Genomic DNA, 17,854 nt, shown 5'->3' with positions numbered 1-17,854 from the left:
ATATCTTTCTTTTTTTTGTTGTTGTTGCAAAGATTCTCCGTTGCCAGTTATTGCCCAAGTGCACAACCTGAATGACTCTGTGGGGGGCCGGGGGGCTATTCTGCCTCCTATGGAGGAGCTTAGTCGAATGTCATGAAGCTCCTGTCAGCTCTTTTCTGAAACATTGTTATGTCCCTTGAGGAAAGGCAGTTCTGTCCTCCAGTGAATAAACCCTCCCCTCCTTCCTCCTCCACTTCCCTGGATTTGGTACTGATCACAAACTTGCTGAGAGTGTTCTCTGCCCTGCCCTTCAGGTCATTATTAAAGACATTGAAGAGCACTGGTCCCACTATTGATTCCCTAAGGGATGCCACTAGTAACTGGATGTCAACTGGACTTTATTTTACTGATCACCATTCCTTGAGCCCAACAGTCCAGACAATTTTCCATCTATGTAATCACTTATCCAGTCTATATGTCCTCTTTTTGACTACACGTTATTCCTTAAAAAAAAAAGGCAAGGAAAAATAAAAACTTTTATTTTCAAAGCTTGATTGATCCATGAAACGAAAGGCAGCACATTTCTGCAAAGACTGAAGAACTGTATAGCTCATTCTGCAGATAGAGATTTCTTTCACAGAATCACAGAATGGTTGAGGTTGGGAGGGACCTCTTACAGATCATCTAGTCCAACCCTCTGCTCCAGCAGGGACATCTAGAGCATGTGGCACAGTGAAGCATTCAACTTTTGCATGAAGAACTGCGGCTTGACCCTGACCTCTTTGCAAAGAATCCTCCTCTACAGTGCCTGGGAAATGATGAAAAGGTGTTGCTACTGGGATCATGATGGCATCTAGAGGCCAAGTGAAAATTTAAATTAAAATCTGTCCTTCGAACTCAGGAGTCTCCTTCTCTGGAGGTCTTCAAAACTTGTCTGGCCTTTTTTTCTTTCAGTAGAAAGTTAGTGCCGATGAAAAATGGGGAGCTGTGACCAAGCAGGGCCAGAAGGGTTCTGCTGGCTGGTACCTTTAGAAACACATTAAACCCTTCATACTACTCCTTCCAGTGTTGCCTTCCTTAAAGTCAGTGGAAACCCAAGTACAGATTCATCTAAACACAAAGGTTATTCTAGCCTCTCTGTTGGATCCCGTGTCAAGAAAGGCTCATTCACTGCTACTGTGGAAGAAATGGAGGAGACACAGGGGAGTGTTGCCAGGTTGTATGGGCAGCCACCTTTCCATCACACTTTGGAGGAAATCAGATTATCTTCCGATGAGTTCCACTTATCAGCTGACTTTATCGTTACAATATGATGAAGTGATTTTTATTTTGGGCACCTCACAGTGCTCAAAATGTTAGTTCTCAGAGTATGTGACAACTTTTATCATGGAAGCTTTAAGCTGTTTGTTTTAACTTCTATTGTGCTGTTTTATGAAGTTCCGCAGTAAAATGTTCTGACAAATTATATTACATTACTTTCTTCTGGTGACTAACTAATCATTCATACAATAAATAGCAGTTAACTACAAGAAAGTGATTTATTTGTCACAGTGTTAGATGGATGTCAAACTTTTCCCATTTCATGTAAAAAGGCAGAGGAAAAAATACTTCTAAAATGACTTTGCAACATGTGCTTTATTTTAAGTCATTATGAATCAAAACTACACAGTATACCCTTTTAACATACCCTACCCACTCAATGATTTTTTTCTCAATAATTTTTCTTTTTAACATGGAATGAAACCTACAATGCAATTGTAAATTTTCATGCTACAATGTTCTCTAATGAGCCATTTGTGTCACTTATAATAGTAATTTAAGAAAAAGGCCATTTTTCAAGCTCATATGTATGTCTATATTTGGGAAATTAAAAAAAAATAAACCCATCTCGGATGTAAAAATGTGACTTGGAATATGTAAACATTTTTGTATACCTGAAACACTGGAAGAAGAATATCAGCTAATAGCAAAACAAAGTTGCCTTAAATCATCGAAATGGGGAAAAGCATGTCATGGGGAGCAGAGAGAAGCACACACTATTCAGTCTTTAAAGGGTTAATAAGAAATGAAGTAGCTCCTTGCGTCATTGAATTGACCTTCTTTTCTCATCAAATGCAAAGCAGTAACTTTGGAGAAAATGGTCCAGCAGAACATCCCAATATTTCTCCATAATTATTCTAGCCATTAGTTAACCTTGACGGAGTGTCAAGTTTCATCTTTTTGTTGTTTTTTCCTGAGAAAAGTCATTGATGTTTGGTGGAAATGTCTTCTATGACTGTACAAATAAAATAAGGCATTTAAAGAGATTATGTGTTTTTTTTTTTTTGCTAACAGAGGCTTGTCCACAGTGTCCTTTGTACATCAAAACCTCTGCTTTTTGGTAAATGGGAATGGCTACAGCATCTTCAGTTCCCACTGTGGCCTTGTGTCTTGGGTGTCCTGAAGGCTAGTCAGCATCCCATTACTGTAACTTGAAAGTCAGTGATGTACAACAGCATATTGCACAATCCAAACTGTATGGCTCCAGAAAAGCTGAAGAAGGTACACTGGAGTCATCTGTGGGTTCACTCCCTTGTTTTGTCTTTTCTCTTTAAAGGTAATTATCATCTGGAAAATCAAATTAGCCAGACAAGGATGCAAACTTGATGTTGATTAAATTACAAAGCAGTCCTCAGATTTTACAGGAGTGGCACTTTAAAAACAGCATATCATCCAACCTTCTTCACTGTTGATCCTTAATTTGAAAGGCAGCATGGATTCCTAATGCCGTAGCTTCCAGGACTTCATCAGTGAAAAACCATTGCTACCTAACTATAAAAGGCTTAGCTCTTAAGAGAATATTGTGCTTTTTTTTTTTTTCCTTTAAAATTCAGATGAAATCAACTTGATTTGCAGTGTAACAGCAAAGAGTTCAATTAGTTTTTTCCCTAGTCCACTTGATCATAGTCTCTGGTGAGCGATACAGGAATATTAGTTTGGCATACAGGTCTTCTTCCAGTTCCAGTTCTCCAGTCTCTCGCACTAAGAAAATGTCAGTGCATAACTTCAAGATTCGGTCTACATTGGGCAGCTCCTCAAACATGATGGAGTGAGAGATCCCACTGAAAAATTCACGGACAAACTTCCCTATCACCAGGACAACCGAGGCATAAAGTCCCATGATGCTGAAAAAGAAGAAAGGACAGAGTTCAAACCATGCCTGACAGAGTCAGACAACTGCAGGGGAGCTCATCAATATACCTAGTTTTAGTCTTTCAGCTGAGTGGACATTTCTAATTAGGACACTGTTTTTGTGCTGTTTCTTGCTCTAGAGAGCAAGGGAAAATAGGGTCTCTTAAAACACCGCAGAAAATTGGCAACAGGAACATCTGAGACCACTGGTTTAAATGATTTAACATCAGTTACTTTTGATGTTCCTATATTCTGCCTACTATCACTTGGAAATCACCATGGGAAATTTCCCGGTCATTGGCTACTAAAGGCAAATGGTCTGTCAAATTTCATATCTAATGTGCTTTTTTTTTTTCTTTTTTTTTTTTTTTTGGTTAAAGTATGTGCAGCTAGTGACAGGCTAACCCTTATACCGACCTCCCATGGGAATTTTCCCGAAGGGCGTTCTCCAAAATCATAACAAGAGGGCAATGCTTTGAGGAAGAAACATCTCCTGCCTTCATCTGTGGAGCTGTATTACATAACTGCATCATAGCCAGATACAGGTGATGAGGAAAGGGGCAAAAATGGGCAGAATTTGACCTGCAACTAAACTAAACTTTTTTGTTTGGTTTTACTTTATTAGGAAAATTATTTTTATAATCTAGAGGTGTGAAGGGCACTTTACAGAAGGTATATCTTCTATGCTACTGCCTCCTTCCAATGAAGAGCAGGTAAGGAGGAGATCACTCCTTATAAAGATGAAGTCTTTTATAAATATTCAAAATAGACATGAATTTGAAATCATCATGAAATCAATTTCTAGAGGTCTTCTGAAACATTACAACAACAAATAAATCCTTCCATCAAACATAGCAAATAAGTTCTATAATTCTATCTTATCTACATTATTTTAATGTTATGTAAAGATTCCTTCTTACCCATAGCCAGCCAGGAATCCAAGGCTTGGAGGACTGACTTTATCACTGAATACAAAGAGTTCAAGACTCTCTTCAGATGTTTTATATCTTTTCCCAAGCTGATTCAAAACCCACCACTCACGAACTCCCTCATCGGACACATTTTTGACCAGGGAAACAGTAATGTTTTCCCATCCGCATTCTATTGGAAAAAGGAAACATTAAAATATGTACCAAGAATTGAAAGTCAAACTTAGATCAGTTTGGGTCATTTGCATGATAAAGAGATGGAGAAATGTAGGAATAGGAGGTTGTTATAACTCTCTTAAAACCCAGTTTGCAATATTCTATAGAAAAATATAATATTGACACAGCTATGGTTTTCCTTCCAAAATATCATTTGAATTTGCATTTAAAAAGTAAATGTTTCCCATCATCTATATTTTCTTCTATACAGCTCTCAAATTATTTGACTATTTTCAGGCTAAAGCATCAATGTCAGGAACCATATCTGCCTTTCAGGGCTAAAGAAACACATAATTTACTCTGGGGAGATGGAGGGTGGCTTACATGTGCTTAAGTGAAACTGCCCCTGAAAATCACTTATTTGTATAGCATAAAAGATTTCATTCTTTTATATCATGCAAAGTATATTATACAATTTTGCATACTTGACACAAGTTGGACTTGTTATTTCTAGGGATCCTACATTAGCAATGAATACATTGAAGTCTTTTTGAAGAATCCCAAATTAGGATTTCTCCAGGACAGAGGGGCAACAGAAACTTCTTGCAACACAAAAAGTAAGAATCAGCCTCAAAAATTACTTTTCCCAATTAATCTAGTAATGATTATTCAACATGGAACATTGCTGCACTACACACTGCTCAAGAAAAGGCCTGAAAAACAACTTTAATCTCTACTGAGTAAGTGTTGTCAGGTAAGGATTTGTTCCTACCTTCTCTTCCAACTCAGCAGGTTTTTCATGTATGTATGCGTATATAAGTGTGGATGTCTTTTTTATGCACGAGTTTCTATATGCATTCTCGATGCATGACAGCACCTTGAAATCCAAGGATTTATCTAACTTGGAATCTTTGTAGTCAATAAGGAAAAGCTAAAAGGCATTCAGTGTCATTTTCAAGAGGTGAGCTAGGGAAAGTGATTTGCAGAAATGCAGCACTTTTCTTATTTGTGATAAAGCAGTAGGGAGATGCATACAAGAGAAACTTATCATCACTATCTAAGAAGACATGGAAAAGCAGATCCTGAAAGAGACTTGAAGGTGAACATTGGGGCTTTTTCTTGAGTGTACACTCAGATGCATTTTCTGCCTTGTATTCTACCTCATCTTCTCTCCCCTAGCTTGCAGGCACCACGTGGAAACAAGTGTAAGCATATTTCAGGCAGAAAAGTCCTATAAGGGCTCAGTGAATGCGCACATTTGAATGTTGTGTTGCACTTTCTTCAGCCACACTCTGTTTTCCGTGGGCTGGATACATACCTGTCAGTAGCTGCTTTATGGGCTTTGCCAGAGAATCACTAGGAGCCTTGATGTAGTATGGGTACACTTTCTCTAATGTTCTGGGGAAAAAAAAAAAAAGAAAAAGAGGCAAATATTTCATTTTTAAAATACCTCTAAAATAATCTAGAAATACTGAATGAGGCTATACACAATTCCCAAGCTTTCACCATGCTATCACCTTGCATTGTATAAATGTCTGAAAACTAGTTGAATTAACCATGTTGTCACTTTGACAGGGAACTCCATTCACAACGTCCCTTTTCACTTGTCATGAATTCCACACACCTTTGGCATGTGCTTTTATAAGGAATAAAGAATTTATATTTTATTTTCCCTCCAACAAAGCTGCTTTTATAGTCAGCTATACAAACAGCACAAAGAAAGGCAATATCCCCAGTGGTAAATAAGGTAAAAAAATGTAGTGAAAAAACTTATTTCTTTAGTATTTCAAAATGTTTAGATCACAACATCTGAGGAGAGATTTTTTTCCCAGAATCTTTTACTAGGAAATATTTTCAGATATCGTATTATCTGGAGATTTTAAACTTAAAAAAAGAAAAGTTTGTGAAAATTCTTCCATTAGACTCAAAATCAAATCACCATAAGTGGCAAAAAAATTGCAACATCCAAAGAGAAAGGCATTTCATTAAAATACTCAGATGCTGTCCTAACTTTTTCCTCAAGTGAATGAAAAATTCTAGGAAGGGATATCCTCCAACACATTTTACATACTCTAGGGCATTGTAAACCAAAAACGGTTATTTTAAAATCGCTTCTTACTGCTCTGCTAGGCCCAAAAGATAGGTAACTAAGCTCAGTAATTAAGTTGTTCCTCTAGAGATGGCGGCAGAAAAGCATTACTGAAGTAGTCAAGTTGTTACTAGCTGTCTCGACCATTTTTCCTTTATGGCAAAGTTAAAAAACTTAAATTGACAATACTATTGCAATACATACAAATGCAGGTGTATCTTCATCAGAGAAACATTAATATATTCCTTCTTCCCATAAACGAAGATCTACTCTCCTTGACACCTTAGCAAGTACTTCTGTAGCCTCACAGGGCAGAGAAGTAAAGGAGGTGTACAGTATTTTTAAATGCAATGACCAGGTGGGCAGGAGGATATATGTGTGTACAAGTGTAGAAGAATAGCAGTGCACAGAGAAGATAAATCTCATTTCCACCTTCTAACAGACATAAGCCTTCCAGAGGTTTCACTCCCTCAGCTGATCTCAGCTTTAACTTCTAAACTTTTGTGTCACAGATCACATCAGGTGGTCTTCAGGTATAACATGCTGGCTTAGCAGTATTTAGCTACTACTGCTGTAAAATAATCCCCAGTGAGCAGAAAGAAGAGAAAGAGCCAAATATCTTTCAGTCTGAAAGGAGGCACCACTGCTGTTAATGCTATAAATCTATGTCCATACAACAGTGTTTGACATTCGGATGAAGAGAACACTCTGACTGCCCTGCAAATTTTCATTACAGGAAAAGATCTGATGTCAGAAATTACGGCAAACGTTACCTTTTGACCACAGTGATTTAACACTTCCTTGCCAATCCAAACCTATTCAAGAATAATAATGAAACAAACAGCCTAGATACTTAATCTAGAACAAAATTTTTGTCAATACTGTTCCCTCAAATCATTAGGCTGAACTCAAATAACTCAGAAGAGACCTTGACTATGACTGTACTCTAATGAACTTGAAATCAGAGGAAAGTAACTAGTTGGTTCAACATGCTTGCTGGTGGTGTTCCACTATTCGTTGTATCCTTGTTCTATATTTAAGATAGATAATGGTTTTTTTTACCCTTAAAGAAGCGCTACTGTCGTGTGACATCCATGCTGCTGGTCTTTGTAAAGATATGTCTTTAGACATGTCTAAAGTCATTAGAGGAGGGTGGATGGGCAGACAAATGAAACAGTTGTGTGGACCTCTCCCACTTAGAAAACAGGTTTTTAAAGCAATGTTTGCATATAAATAAGCAAAGAAAATAACTTACACCTTTTCCAATTGCTGTCCAGACATCATTGTAGCAATATCTCTTCTGGTTTTCTCTGGTAGACTAAAGGTAAGTTTGTCTGATGCTATTTCTGCTCTGGCACCGAGAGTAAGATTTCTGTTATAAGTAAAGGAGAAGGCATTACTCAATCTACAATGAGCTGTAATAGCAGAACATAAACACTTGTCTTTGGAATGCAAAGATTGGTTGTCAATCTAATCTAACTGCACTGACTGCCCCTCAAAATCTTCCCAAATAGTAAGTATCATGCTACCTCTACCTGAGACGGTATTTTTGCCAACAGAGGACAGACGTAACAGTCTTAAAGATGCTTTGTTCTGATTCTGCCTTTGCATGCATTACACGAAAATGCTGCCAGATTCACATGAATCTAATTTCGCTCATATGTCAGAGAGATAACAGACTGGGAAAGACAGACTAGTCTCTCTTTGGGCCTCAGGATGAAGTTAGTTATCTCACAGTTGGTGTCAGGACAGGATTCAGCTCTCAACTACAGCTCCTCAGACCCACTAGCACTCTGTATCCAACAGTCTAACCTAGAGGGACCATTGTGCCCACTCGGGTCTCTCTGTGGGCTAGGACATAGCTGGAACAGGATCAAATTTTGCCTATCCCTACATTGCTGGGGTGGCATAATTCTTGGGGCTGCAGAGATATCCACCTGGCAGATGATCTGCAAGAGCAAAAAGTATGTAAGCTGCTGGAGTACCAGAAGAAGCTCATCTTAAAGATGCTTGTGGTCTCCTAACCTAGATAAAAGACAGCAGTTTCCCCTTAAGAAAAAAAAAATTAAAATGTGGAAGGCCACAGTGGTAAGCTTTCATCACTTTCAGTCATTTGTGGGTACAAAATAATCCACAGAAGAGAATTTGAGGGTGAAAAAGGTCTCTTTCGAATCTAGTATATTAATGTTTGTAGTTAGGCAAGCATAATAGAAAATTGAGAGGAGGTATTAAAAATTAATAGATGGCTCAGAAATGAAGGAGGGATGTAATTCACTGGGCAGTAATTTATACTTCCAGGAAAATAAGGAAAGTCAAAGAAAGCTGAATTAAGGGTATAGGTTTTTTATTGTGGAAGGACTGACAGTATGATCGAAGCTCAAACAGTGATTCAGCTACCTAGGTTTTGTGCATAGTTCTTTGGAGGGATTTGTTAAAACAATCCATGGTCTAATTCTGAAGAAACAGGTAGAAATTGCAGCAGCATTGGCTAATCTCAGTGAAGTGATGGATTATCTCCAGTTTATCCTGGCAGTCTATAGGGATCCCAGGTGACAGTCAGAACATGACACCTGGGTGACTGGGTGAACTCCAACCTGAATGCAACCAGCACATATTCTGATCAGCTCTTGAAAAAAAACCCAGTGTAAAGCACTATTTCTACACTGAGGCCAAAAGAGAGACATAGTAAATGACCAGTCATTAGTCTCAACAAGGTGGATCTGTGTCTGCTTGCATAACAATGGCTTCAAATATACTTGTATTTAACAAAGAGCTTCTTGTCGTTTTGAGACTCCCTTAATAAGAGAACCAAAGAGGACCAGCCATTTCTCAATTTCCTCAATATTTTTTTTCTGCCCATAAATGCTAACAAGTTTTCCTTTGCAGCAGAATTTATTTAAACATCTACTTATGAAAGTAGCTGAAACTTTCTTACTTTCCTCCCACTCACGGCCCATTGAAAACTCCACCCTGCATTATTAAATCATGTACTTGGAAGCGACTCCATTCCTCTGTTTCTTGAGAACTACAAGCATCAAGTCATTACTGCTGTGTAACAAAGGTCATTTCTCCCTGCCTCTCTCCTTGACATTTTGCTGGAAAATAACACCAAAAAATGCAGAAATGCAGTGTGGAACTGTTCCGTTTAGTGAAGGCTTGGCAAATGATCCAGCAGCCTCATAGCAGTCTTATTAATTACCTTTGAATGCTCCATGACAGAACTACAGTGAATTCAGCTGAAAAATCCAGGAGTCCCTGTATCATTTTCTCTCTACTGGGAGGGCTGATGGTCCACAAAGAGTTTGAATTCCCTTCTAGATCTGCTAGAGTTATATCTTCTTTTCCATAGCCCTCTAGAAACTGCAAAGCAGCCTGTGGGTGCAGAAGAGGGAAAGGGAACTTCACTGCAGTGATATTCACATGAGGCACACAGTCACATTTCCTATCTGGCAGAATGATAAATGCTCAGCTAATTACAAGCTCATTGGTTTGCACTGATAGTTTCCCTCAGGTACCAAATGGGGCTTTACATGTGAAGGGGCATAAATAAAGTATAACCAAACCTAGAAGGCAAAATAAAAATTACCCTTTCGTTTAAAGTTTAAGTATGGTGGCCAAGTAAGCCAAAACCAGTCTGAAAAATGACTCAGGTAAATGCTGCAGAGTCTAATTAATCTCAACTCCTTTAGTTTCTAACAACTTGTTTATGGACCTTGTGAGCTATGCTTGTTCCAATACTTGCCGATTTTGACTAGCACTTCTGGCATTTCACACGGCTTCCCTGAAACTCCAAATAATTTCAGTGGTCAGCATAAAATGTAAGTCACTGTACATATAATGTACCGTGCTTGGCTTGTGTGTGATGGCTCACATTTACAGCAATGGCTGGCAGTCTCTGGGGCTGTGAGACACCTGGCACCTCTGTTTAATTTTCTATTAAAAGAGCCACATGTGTACTGAAGTTTTGTGTCATTAGAAGGAAGATTTTTACTCATGTCACAGGACAAATGGAGGTGAGTTTATGCAATGATGGGCAGATTAAGGGCAACTTCTTTCTTTATAACCCAGTCCTGGCCTGACACACACAATCTGTGTTACTCTTACAAACTGTCTTTATAGACACATCTTCCCAAGGACAGCAGTATATCTGGCCACTTGTAGCTACATAAACAAAACCCTCAAAAAACTTCCACAGAAACACACACACATTTTTAAATAATGAGATATTTCACATTTCACTTACAGTGTTATCTCGATAGCTTCCCAGAAATGCATTGAAACCAGTTTGATTCAAATCCTTGAGCTGGCTCTGTTGAGCACTCATTGTAAAAATAGGCTGGGAAACAAAAGAACACACACTTGTGACATTTAATTCAACCAAAGAAATACAGCATTTTGCATCTTTCAGTCTAGGATAATTAGAGTGCCCAATATGATGGGAGAAGGTTATGATCTTATATTTCAATGAAGTAAGCTACCTTCAACCATCACATGGATGGACCTGCAGGCAGCTACCTCAGTGCTCCAGATGTGGGTAAATTTATGCAGCTTCCATTGGCAGTAGGTTCTATTTTTAGCTTGCAATTAAAGGCAATATTTCACTTCTGTGATAAACTAACATGTTTTTAAACCCCAAAGGGACCCTCTGTTTATGCTGATCTCCTGTGTATACCAGGAGACTTTCACTCAGAAAACTCAAGGTAAGAAAAAGGAAATGTGCAAGAAAAACATAGTGCAAAACCAATGATTTCTTTTAGTCTTTTTTTTTCCCCTTGTTGTTGTTGTTTTTTTTTTTTTACCTGATAACCTCCTAGAGTTATTGTGATTGATACATCTAGAGGCTTGTTGGTGACGCCTGCAACAGATTTGATTAAAGACATGAAGAGCAGTGGGAACCAGACAATACAAATCAGCAAGACGATAATCATGCCACCCATTCCATACTTCACAACTTTCTTTTTCTTCTGGCCTCTCGGTTGAGGATATCTCTGCAAAAGCAAACAGCAATATGGTAATATCTCTTCTATCAGTGGTACACTCTGATTGGTGTAAGAATAATGATTTTAAGGATTCTAATCTTCTGGAGTAATTTGTATCGAGATTTTTAGCCAAACCTGCACTGAATTACGGGAAACTGCAGAATGAGGCATCCATGGCAAGTGTGTGTCTGGTGTGAAAAGCATTGCAAACTTTCATGGTTTTAATACCTCACAACCACAGATAAAGAAAAAAAAATCAGGTTTGATAAGTAAAGTTTTTGTATGAACCAGTATAAACATGAAGTCACAGGAACAAAAAGTGAAATAATAACGGCAGCAAGGATACAACAACTTTTTCAAAGTATCTCAAATCTCCTTAAGGCAGAATATCTCCCATACAGCCTGAAATTCTGCAAACTGTGTTTCAGGAAAATAATAGGTATTTGCCAGTAACTGATATGCACAACGTAATAGGATTGTCTGATCCACCTTCATTTCATGCCTCACCATATGTTATTCCTAACAGTTCTTCATATTCCAGTATGTTTCTTAGTGAATACAGCACCAATTGAATTTAAATAATGCTTCAATCTTTGTTGTTGTTTCTAAAGTCTGAACACTGTTGATTTGACATCCTTCACTTGCTTAGGTTCTGAGACCAAGAATGATCTTGCTTTTATCCCTCCCTTCTCAAAGCAGATCAGTCAGTACATCTGTTCTCCCTTGTCCATAATTCTCCCCCTCTGTTAATGGCTGATTGAATGTTTTAATAGCTTCACCATCCTGCATAATGTCTTTCCATCATGTAATGGACTTTGGTATATTCTCATACAGGATTTTACTCTGCACACTGCTTTAGGATCCTGTCTTTCACACACTATATTAGCAATATAAAGATGCATTGTGTTGCATTGCACCTCGTACATGTGCCAAGAATCTGGCTTTCAGGAAATTGTTCTTGCTTTACAACTTGAATCCATAAAGCCCAAGGAGAATATTAAATTTGTAATACAATGCTATATTTAAAACAAATTAGTTACTTTTCAAAAGAATCGTATCAAATCATTTGTCTTGCACTACAGAATACTGTTTTCATTAAAATCTTGTATCAAGACCACCAGGGGCATATTATTTGTCTGTTAGAGAATAGGTCAGGCAGCTTTAATGTTGCTACAGAAAACTTAGGCATATCACTTGATGTGAGGCAAATAGAGAGAGAACTAAAAGTACCTTAAAAAACACTCATAAAGTTACTGGTAGTTTTTTTGCTGCATGGCATTAACACACATATGTCAGCTCGCATTTGGAAATTTTCCCACCTGAGATCACATAAGGCATGGTAATTCTGGTTTAGGTTAAAGAAAATGCAGTAAAGCAGAGAGTCAAAGTAGAACTGGATAATTCACTCTCTGACTTTTGAAGCCCTTGATGACACTCCACTTATTGCTGAAATATAAGTCATNAAAAAAAAAAAAAAAAAAAAGAGAGAGCACCTATATACAAGATTTGTGTGTATTTCAGCTCTCAGTTAATCTAACTGACATACTTGGAAAGTAAATACCATTAACAGACAGGATTATAATAAAAGTAGAAATACGTCAGTAACACTTAAAAATGCAGCCATTTCATTGCAGATGTACAATTTCTGACTGGCTGGGTCACTCTTAAAAGAATGCTTAATTTCTTTTTCAAAATTGGCAAAATAAAGAAGCATATGGTTGCAATCTTTATAGAGGTTAAAAGGAATCCAGAATTTGAAAGTTTAATTTGAATTGAACCTTAAATGATTTAAAGAGACTGAAATTCAGGCAAACGAATGGTGAATTTATCTGGTCCTCACTTCACATTTAGATGTGTGAGGACTATCCCAAGCTAACAAAACCGGCTGAGCTCCCTCTCCAGTTACATTAGAGATGAATCCTTGAGATCTTTGAGCTACATTTTCACCCTTTGCACGTGACTCATTTAGTTTGGTATGAACTGAGTCTGGGTGAACATCAGACCTTTCAATCTCTTCCTTGAAATTCAGGTATGCAATTAACGTGTTTGTGGAATTCATGTGACAGTGGAAAAATCAGTCATGAAAGAGAAATTTCATTTGTAGTGACTGCCAACTAACATTAAATACCCAATGGTCTGAATATTTCTGAACATGAACACCAGGCGTATCTTTTAGAAAACTGCCTTTATGGTGGATTTCCCAGTTATCTAGGGACTCTCGATTATTTTTCTTCATTTTTGCATGAGGGACAGGAGGCCTGGATCACTTCTATAGTGATCCTTACTTTTTCTGACTCTCGCCAACATTTCAGGATGAAAATGTGAGCATAGATATCTTCCACACAGATCCAGCTGGAAAGACTCAGAGTGGTATCAGTCCAAACCCAGTCCATTACTGCTCTCAGCTCAGTCAAAAATGGAACCAGGCGGAATCTGAAGGGAGACCAGAGGAGAAAATCATTCAGAAATGAAATTAAATGGGCACAACAAGCATATAACAAAGAAGGAGAACTAAACCCTTGTGAAAAGACATTCTAATGGGAAATTTTGAAAACTTGAATGCAACTGTCTCATGAGATGGCTTAGCTCATACTGATATTGTAAGTGCAGTAGCTTTTGCAACAGCTTGCATTCTTATCACAGCCCACCGTGAGACCAAAAACATGCTTTTGTATCATTATGCCCTGTGATTATGCATGAATAATCTGTCATGTACTGACGGAACAGTGCGTGATTTCCTTGTCTACTCAAATTCTTTGATCTGGGAGGGGAGCAGAGCAGCACATCTTTTTTTTTTTTCTTTTTTTTCTTTCAAGATGGTGGGAATTTATTCTATGCCTCTTTAAAACATGAAGTGCATTGCCTCTTTACAGTAGGTTGACAGTGCTCAACTGCATAGAGAATTGGACTTTATTACTCTGGATTAAACAGAAGGAGAAGGTAGGCTAGGAGGAAGGCAATATGCATATAGCAGCTTTCCAAAGTGCACCGTTCCCTTTACTACTCCCACACCTCTCCACTTGGCCAGGCCACAAAGACTACTTCATATGAAAATAAAGTGTTCTTCTATAACTTTTCCTTCTGGAATGCAGCACTGGGAAAAGATGGACATTATTAGAGCAAAATATATTCTACTTATTCTGTGAAATAAAAGATTATGCTTTTAAATGGCTCAAAGAAAACATAATGGTAACAACATAAATGGTGGGTGGCTATGCCTTCCTAACACTATCTTTCACCCTGAAGGAAAGCTTTGCCTTTGCTTGCACTAAAATTCCTGAAGGGCTTCAAACATGCAGACTTTTAGAATGATACACAGAGGAAGCACTGTTTGATGTATAGTTTTTAATTCTCAAGTGTGCTGTCTTTCACTGTATTTTCCTTTCCACCCACTGAGGTAGTACATTAGACCTGCTGCAGTGACCTTTTGGGGAGTAGGAGCCTAACTGCTTTTAAGAACTGCGGAGGGAAAATAACATTTCTTATTTTCTAGCACAACACACAGTTCCTAATGATGGTCACAGAGGTGATTTGTTAGAAGTGTTAAAAAATATCTCTTCCATTGGTGCCTGAATGATATATTGTTATATATATATATTATATATTCTGGGTGGAAGTTTTTACGGCCTACTGGGCATATGTGGCGTATACAGGGGATGCACTTTGCATGATCTTACTGATTCATTTCCAGGCACCTGCGAAGAGAGGTGTTGAATAACCCACACATCTCAGTGATAACAGATCTCTATTTCAGAAAAGAATGGAAGGGGAAAGTAAGTCTAGACTTACCCTTGAAACAAGAAAAGGTTCACATAGTTATAGCTTTTTGTGAGGAAGTTGCCAAGAACACGAGTCGGATATCCACAGCGTATCTGATACGCTGATAAACCAAAATAAACACATTTCACAAAATACCAGAGCTGGGCAACTGTGTTCTGGCTAAATTTCCTGTAACAGAAAAGACAGATAAAGGAAAATGATGGCCTCTGTATCTGTACATGCCTGAATTTCCTGCTTCCTGTTCCTAAGAATCTATGAAAAGTCTTTTTTTTTTTTTTTTTTTTTTTTTTTTTTCAACCTCACTGCAGAGGTTGTATAATAAACTGTAAGAAGCTGGATAAAGAACCACCTAAATAGTGACTTCTGTCAGCTTAGGGTCATAGGGGAGACTGGGAATAGGCTCCACAAAGAGCATGAAGGCTCTGGAGCAGTGCTGTGTCCTGTCGGGTGCTAGAGGCACTTTGTTGGACCACACAGGCTTCCTCTCAGCCTGTGTGAGCCCGCTCTCAGCCCCCACAATGGTGCCCTTCCTGGAAGCCCAGAGCAGATACTACTCCTTTTCTCAGAGGTATGGCCTTTGGACTAGCACTGCTCATCGACAGAGTGAGTTACTAGCAGTGTTCAGTTAGGGATCTCCATTGTTAAAGATTCCTACTAGAATGTAAGTTGGAGTGACCTTTGAAGATCACCTTTTCTCACCCCACTCACTTGAATCAGGTCACAGAATCACAGAATGTTTAAAGTTGGAAGGGACCTCTAGAGATCATCTAGTCTAACTTTCCTGCTCAAGCAGGGACACCTAGAGCATGTAGCGTCCAAGCGCGTTTGGAAGTTCTCCAGAGAAGGAGACTCCACAGCCTCCCTTGGCAGCCTGTGCCAGGGCTCTGTCACCATCCCAGGAAAGAAGTTCTTTCTCATATGGAGACAGAACTTACTGTGTTTCAATTTATACCCATTACCTCTTGTCCTGTCACTGACCACCACCGAGAAGAGTTTGGCCCGGGCCCATCCTCTTTACATTCTTCCTTCAGGTAATTGTACATACTGATAAGTTCCTCTCTCAAGTCTTCTGTTCTTAATGGTTGAAGAGGTCTAACTCATATAGGTCTAATTAGACCGATTTGTTCATGAACTTATCCAACTACATTTTGAATGTAAATTTAAACATATCTGTAATGATCTCCAACAACCTCTCCAGGCAACATGCTCCAGTATTTGACTAAAATTATGGCAAAAATTTGGCACCATATCAAATTGAAATTTCCAAAGTTCTAACCTGTGGCCTCTTAATGTGTGTTTTTTTCATCTCTGTAAAGAGCTCAGCTCCTTTTCAGTTTCTTCTTTTTATATAGCTGAAGAGAGCAATAAACTCCCCTCTTCACTTTTCTTTCTCCAGGCTGTTCCCTCATCCTCTCCTCATATGTCCTGTACTCCAGCCCTTTGACTATTCTGGAGAACGCTTGACATTTCTAAGTTGAAGTGCAGTGTTCATGCTGCAATGCATGCTCAGCATGCTGGAATTGCAGGAAATGCAATTGCAAGTCCTTGACAAACAGGACTTGTTAGTTTAAGATAGTCTAATATTTTCAGTTAGAAACAAACTATTCTTGTTATGAAACTTGTATGTGCTTCTAAGAATCAACCTGACTTAAAATGAATACAGAAGGTCTCAAATGCAACCTCTATGCAATATCTCTATATGATCAATAAAGTGAGGTAAATGGTTCTAAGAAACTTAAAGTTCTAAGTCAGAGCAGAGTCAGCCTAAGCACTGCTGCAATACAGAATGAGGTGAACCATGCAATGAGAAAAATGAGTTTGGGAGATGAATTTGATGATGCATGTGATGCAGGACTTTGTGGATGTCACAGTATTCATGCCAGCTCCAAGGCTGTGTGGCAAGAGCAGGGGAAGAGAAGTTCAGGTGTTCATAAAGAACATGACTTTTAGACCTTCCTCAGCTTGAGAAGCTATAACCCCATAGTTCACACATTCCAGCAGAGTGCCAAGTTGTAAATTAACTCAGGAGACACACATTTTCTACAACCACTTTTAAATCAGTGTGCAGCTAAAACAACAAGACTTCAGGTGAGTTAGGAAGGCTTAAAAGCAAGAGGCAGATTCTGCTGGAAGAGAAGTGTTACTTCAGTTTGTATCTAGAAATGCTCTCTTAAAAGATGCAAAGCAGTCTTGAGATTAGGGAACTGAACGCAGGCTAAGTTTGCTTCAGTTGAGTGCTCTAACCACTCATTCACAGGTACATTTTCTCTCAACTACTTTCTTTTCGGCTTAAGTTGAGAATATTTCAGCATTTGCCAATATAATTTAGTTCTCCTCTCCCCAAACTCCTTTATGTTGGCCACCATAAGTTACCCTGACATTCTGTTTAAAAATGAGACCAAGGGGAAATATATTTATGATGTCAAAGCTTATGACCAAAGTTATAACCATTTCATATTTAAGTTCAAATAACTTGGTAGTACATCACTGTTCAACATGTACTGTATGGTTGTAAAAGTCTATACCTTTCTGTCACTCCAGGCAAGATAAAGAACATCCAGAAATGTATTCCAAAAACAAGGATGACCTGGAAGATGACCTTTCCCATGACAGTCTTCTTGAGGTACAGTGCTCGGTCTACCACCATGGTACCAAACTGAATGAGCACCATCACCAAAAATGCCTCTGGGACCTGGTCCTCTGATAATGAAGAGGTGATATCTGCTGCTGCAGAGTGTTTCTGGAAAGGAAAATACAACAGGGTAACTAAG

General features: G+C 38.5%; 1 protein-coding gene across 2 annotated transcripts in view; it reads right to left on the bottom strand.

Moving 5' to 3' along the window:
- Positions 1 to 1,926: 1,926 nt before the first annotated feature.
- Positions 1,927 to 17,854, bottom strand: part of PIEZO2 (piezo type mechanosensitive ion channel component 2) — a 230,616-nt gene continuing 214,688 nt past the window's right edge. For both annotated transcript variants that reach the window (XM_026033864.1, XM_026033865.1), the window contains 10 exons: positions 17,609 to 17,823; positions 15,093 to 15,251; positions 13,589 to 13,736; positions 11,124 to 11,312; positions 10,568 to 10,660; positions 9,524 to 9,696; positions 7,580 to 7,696; positions 5,554 to 5,633; positions 4,071 to 4,251; positions 1,927 to 3,143 (listed from right to left, as the gene is read on the bottom strand). In XM_026033864.1, the coding sequence (XP_025889649.1) occupies positions 2,891 to 3,143; positions 4,071 to 4,251; positions 5,554 to 5,633; positions 7,580 to 7,696; positions 9,524 to 9,696; positions 10,568 to 10,660; positions 11,124 to 11,312; positions 13,589 to 13,736; positions 15,093 to 15,251; positions 17,609 to 17,823 (1,608 nt within the window). In that variant the 3' untranslated portion in view covers positions 1,927 to 2,890. The remainder of the gene's footprint in view (positions 3,144 to 4,070; positions 4,252 to 5,553; positions 5,634 to 7,579; positions 7,697 to 9,523; positions 9,697 to 10,567; positions 10,661 to 11,123; positions 11,313 to 13,588; positions 13,737 to 15,092; positions 15,252 to 17,608; positions 17,824 to 17,854) is intronic.

Source organism: Nothoprocta perdicaria, unplaced genomic scaffold, assembly GCF_003342845.1.
Source record: "Nothoprocta perdicaria isolate Ctin4 unplaced genomic scaffold, notPer1 scaffold_134, whole genome shotgun sequence".
Taxonomy (NCBI): Eukaryota; Metazoa; Chordata; class Aves; order Tinamiformes; family Tinamidae; genus Nothoprocta; species Nothoprocta perdicaria.
The sequence above is the reverse complement of the archived record's forward strand: the minus strand, read 5'-3'. Positions and strand labels throughout refer to the sequence as shown.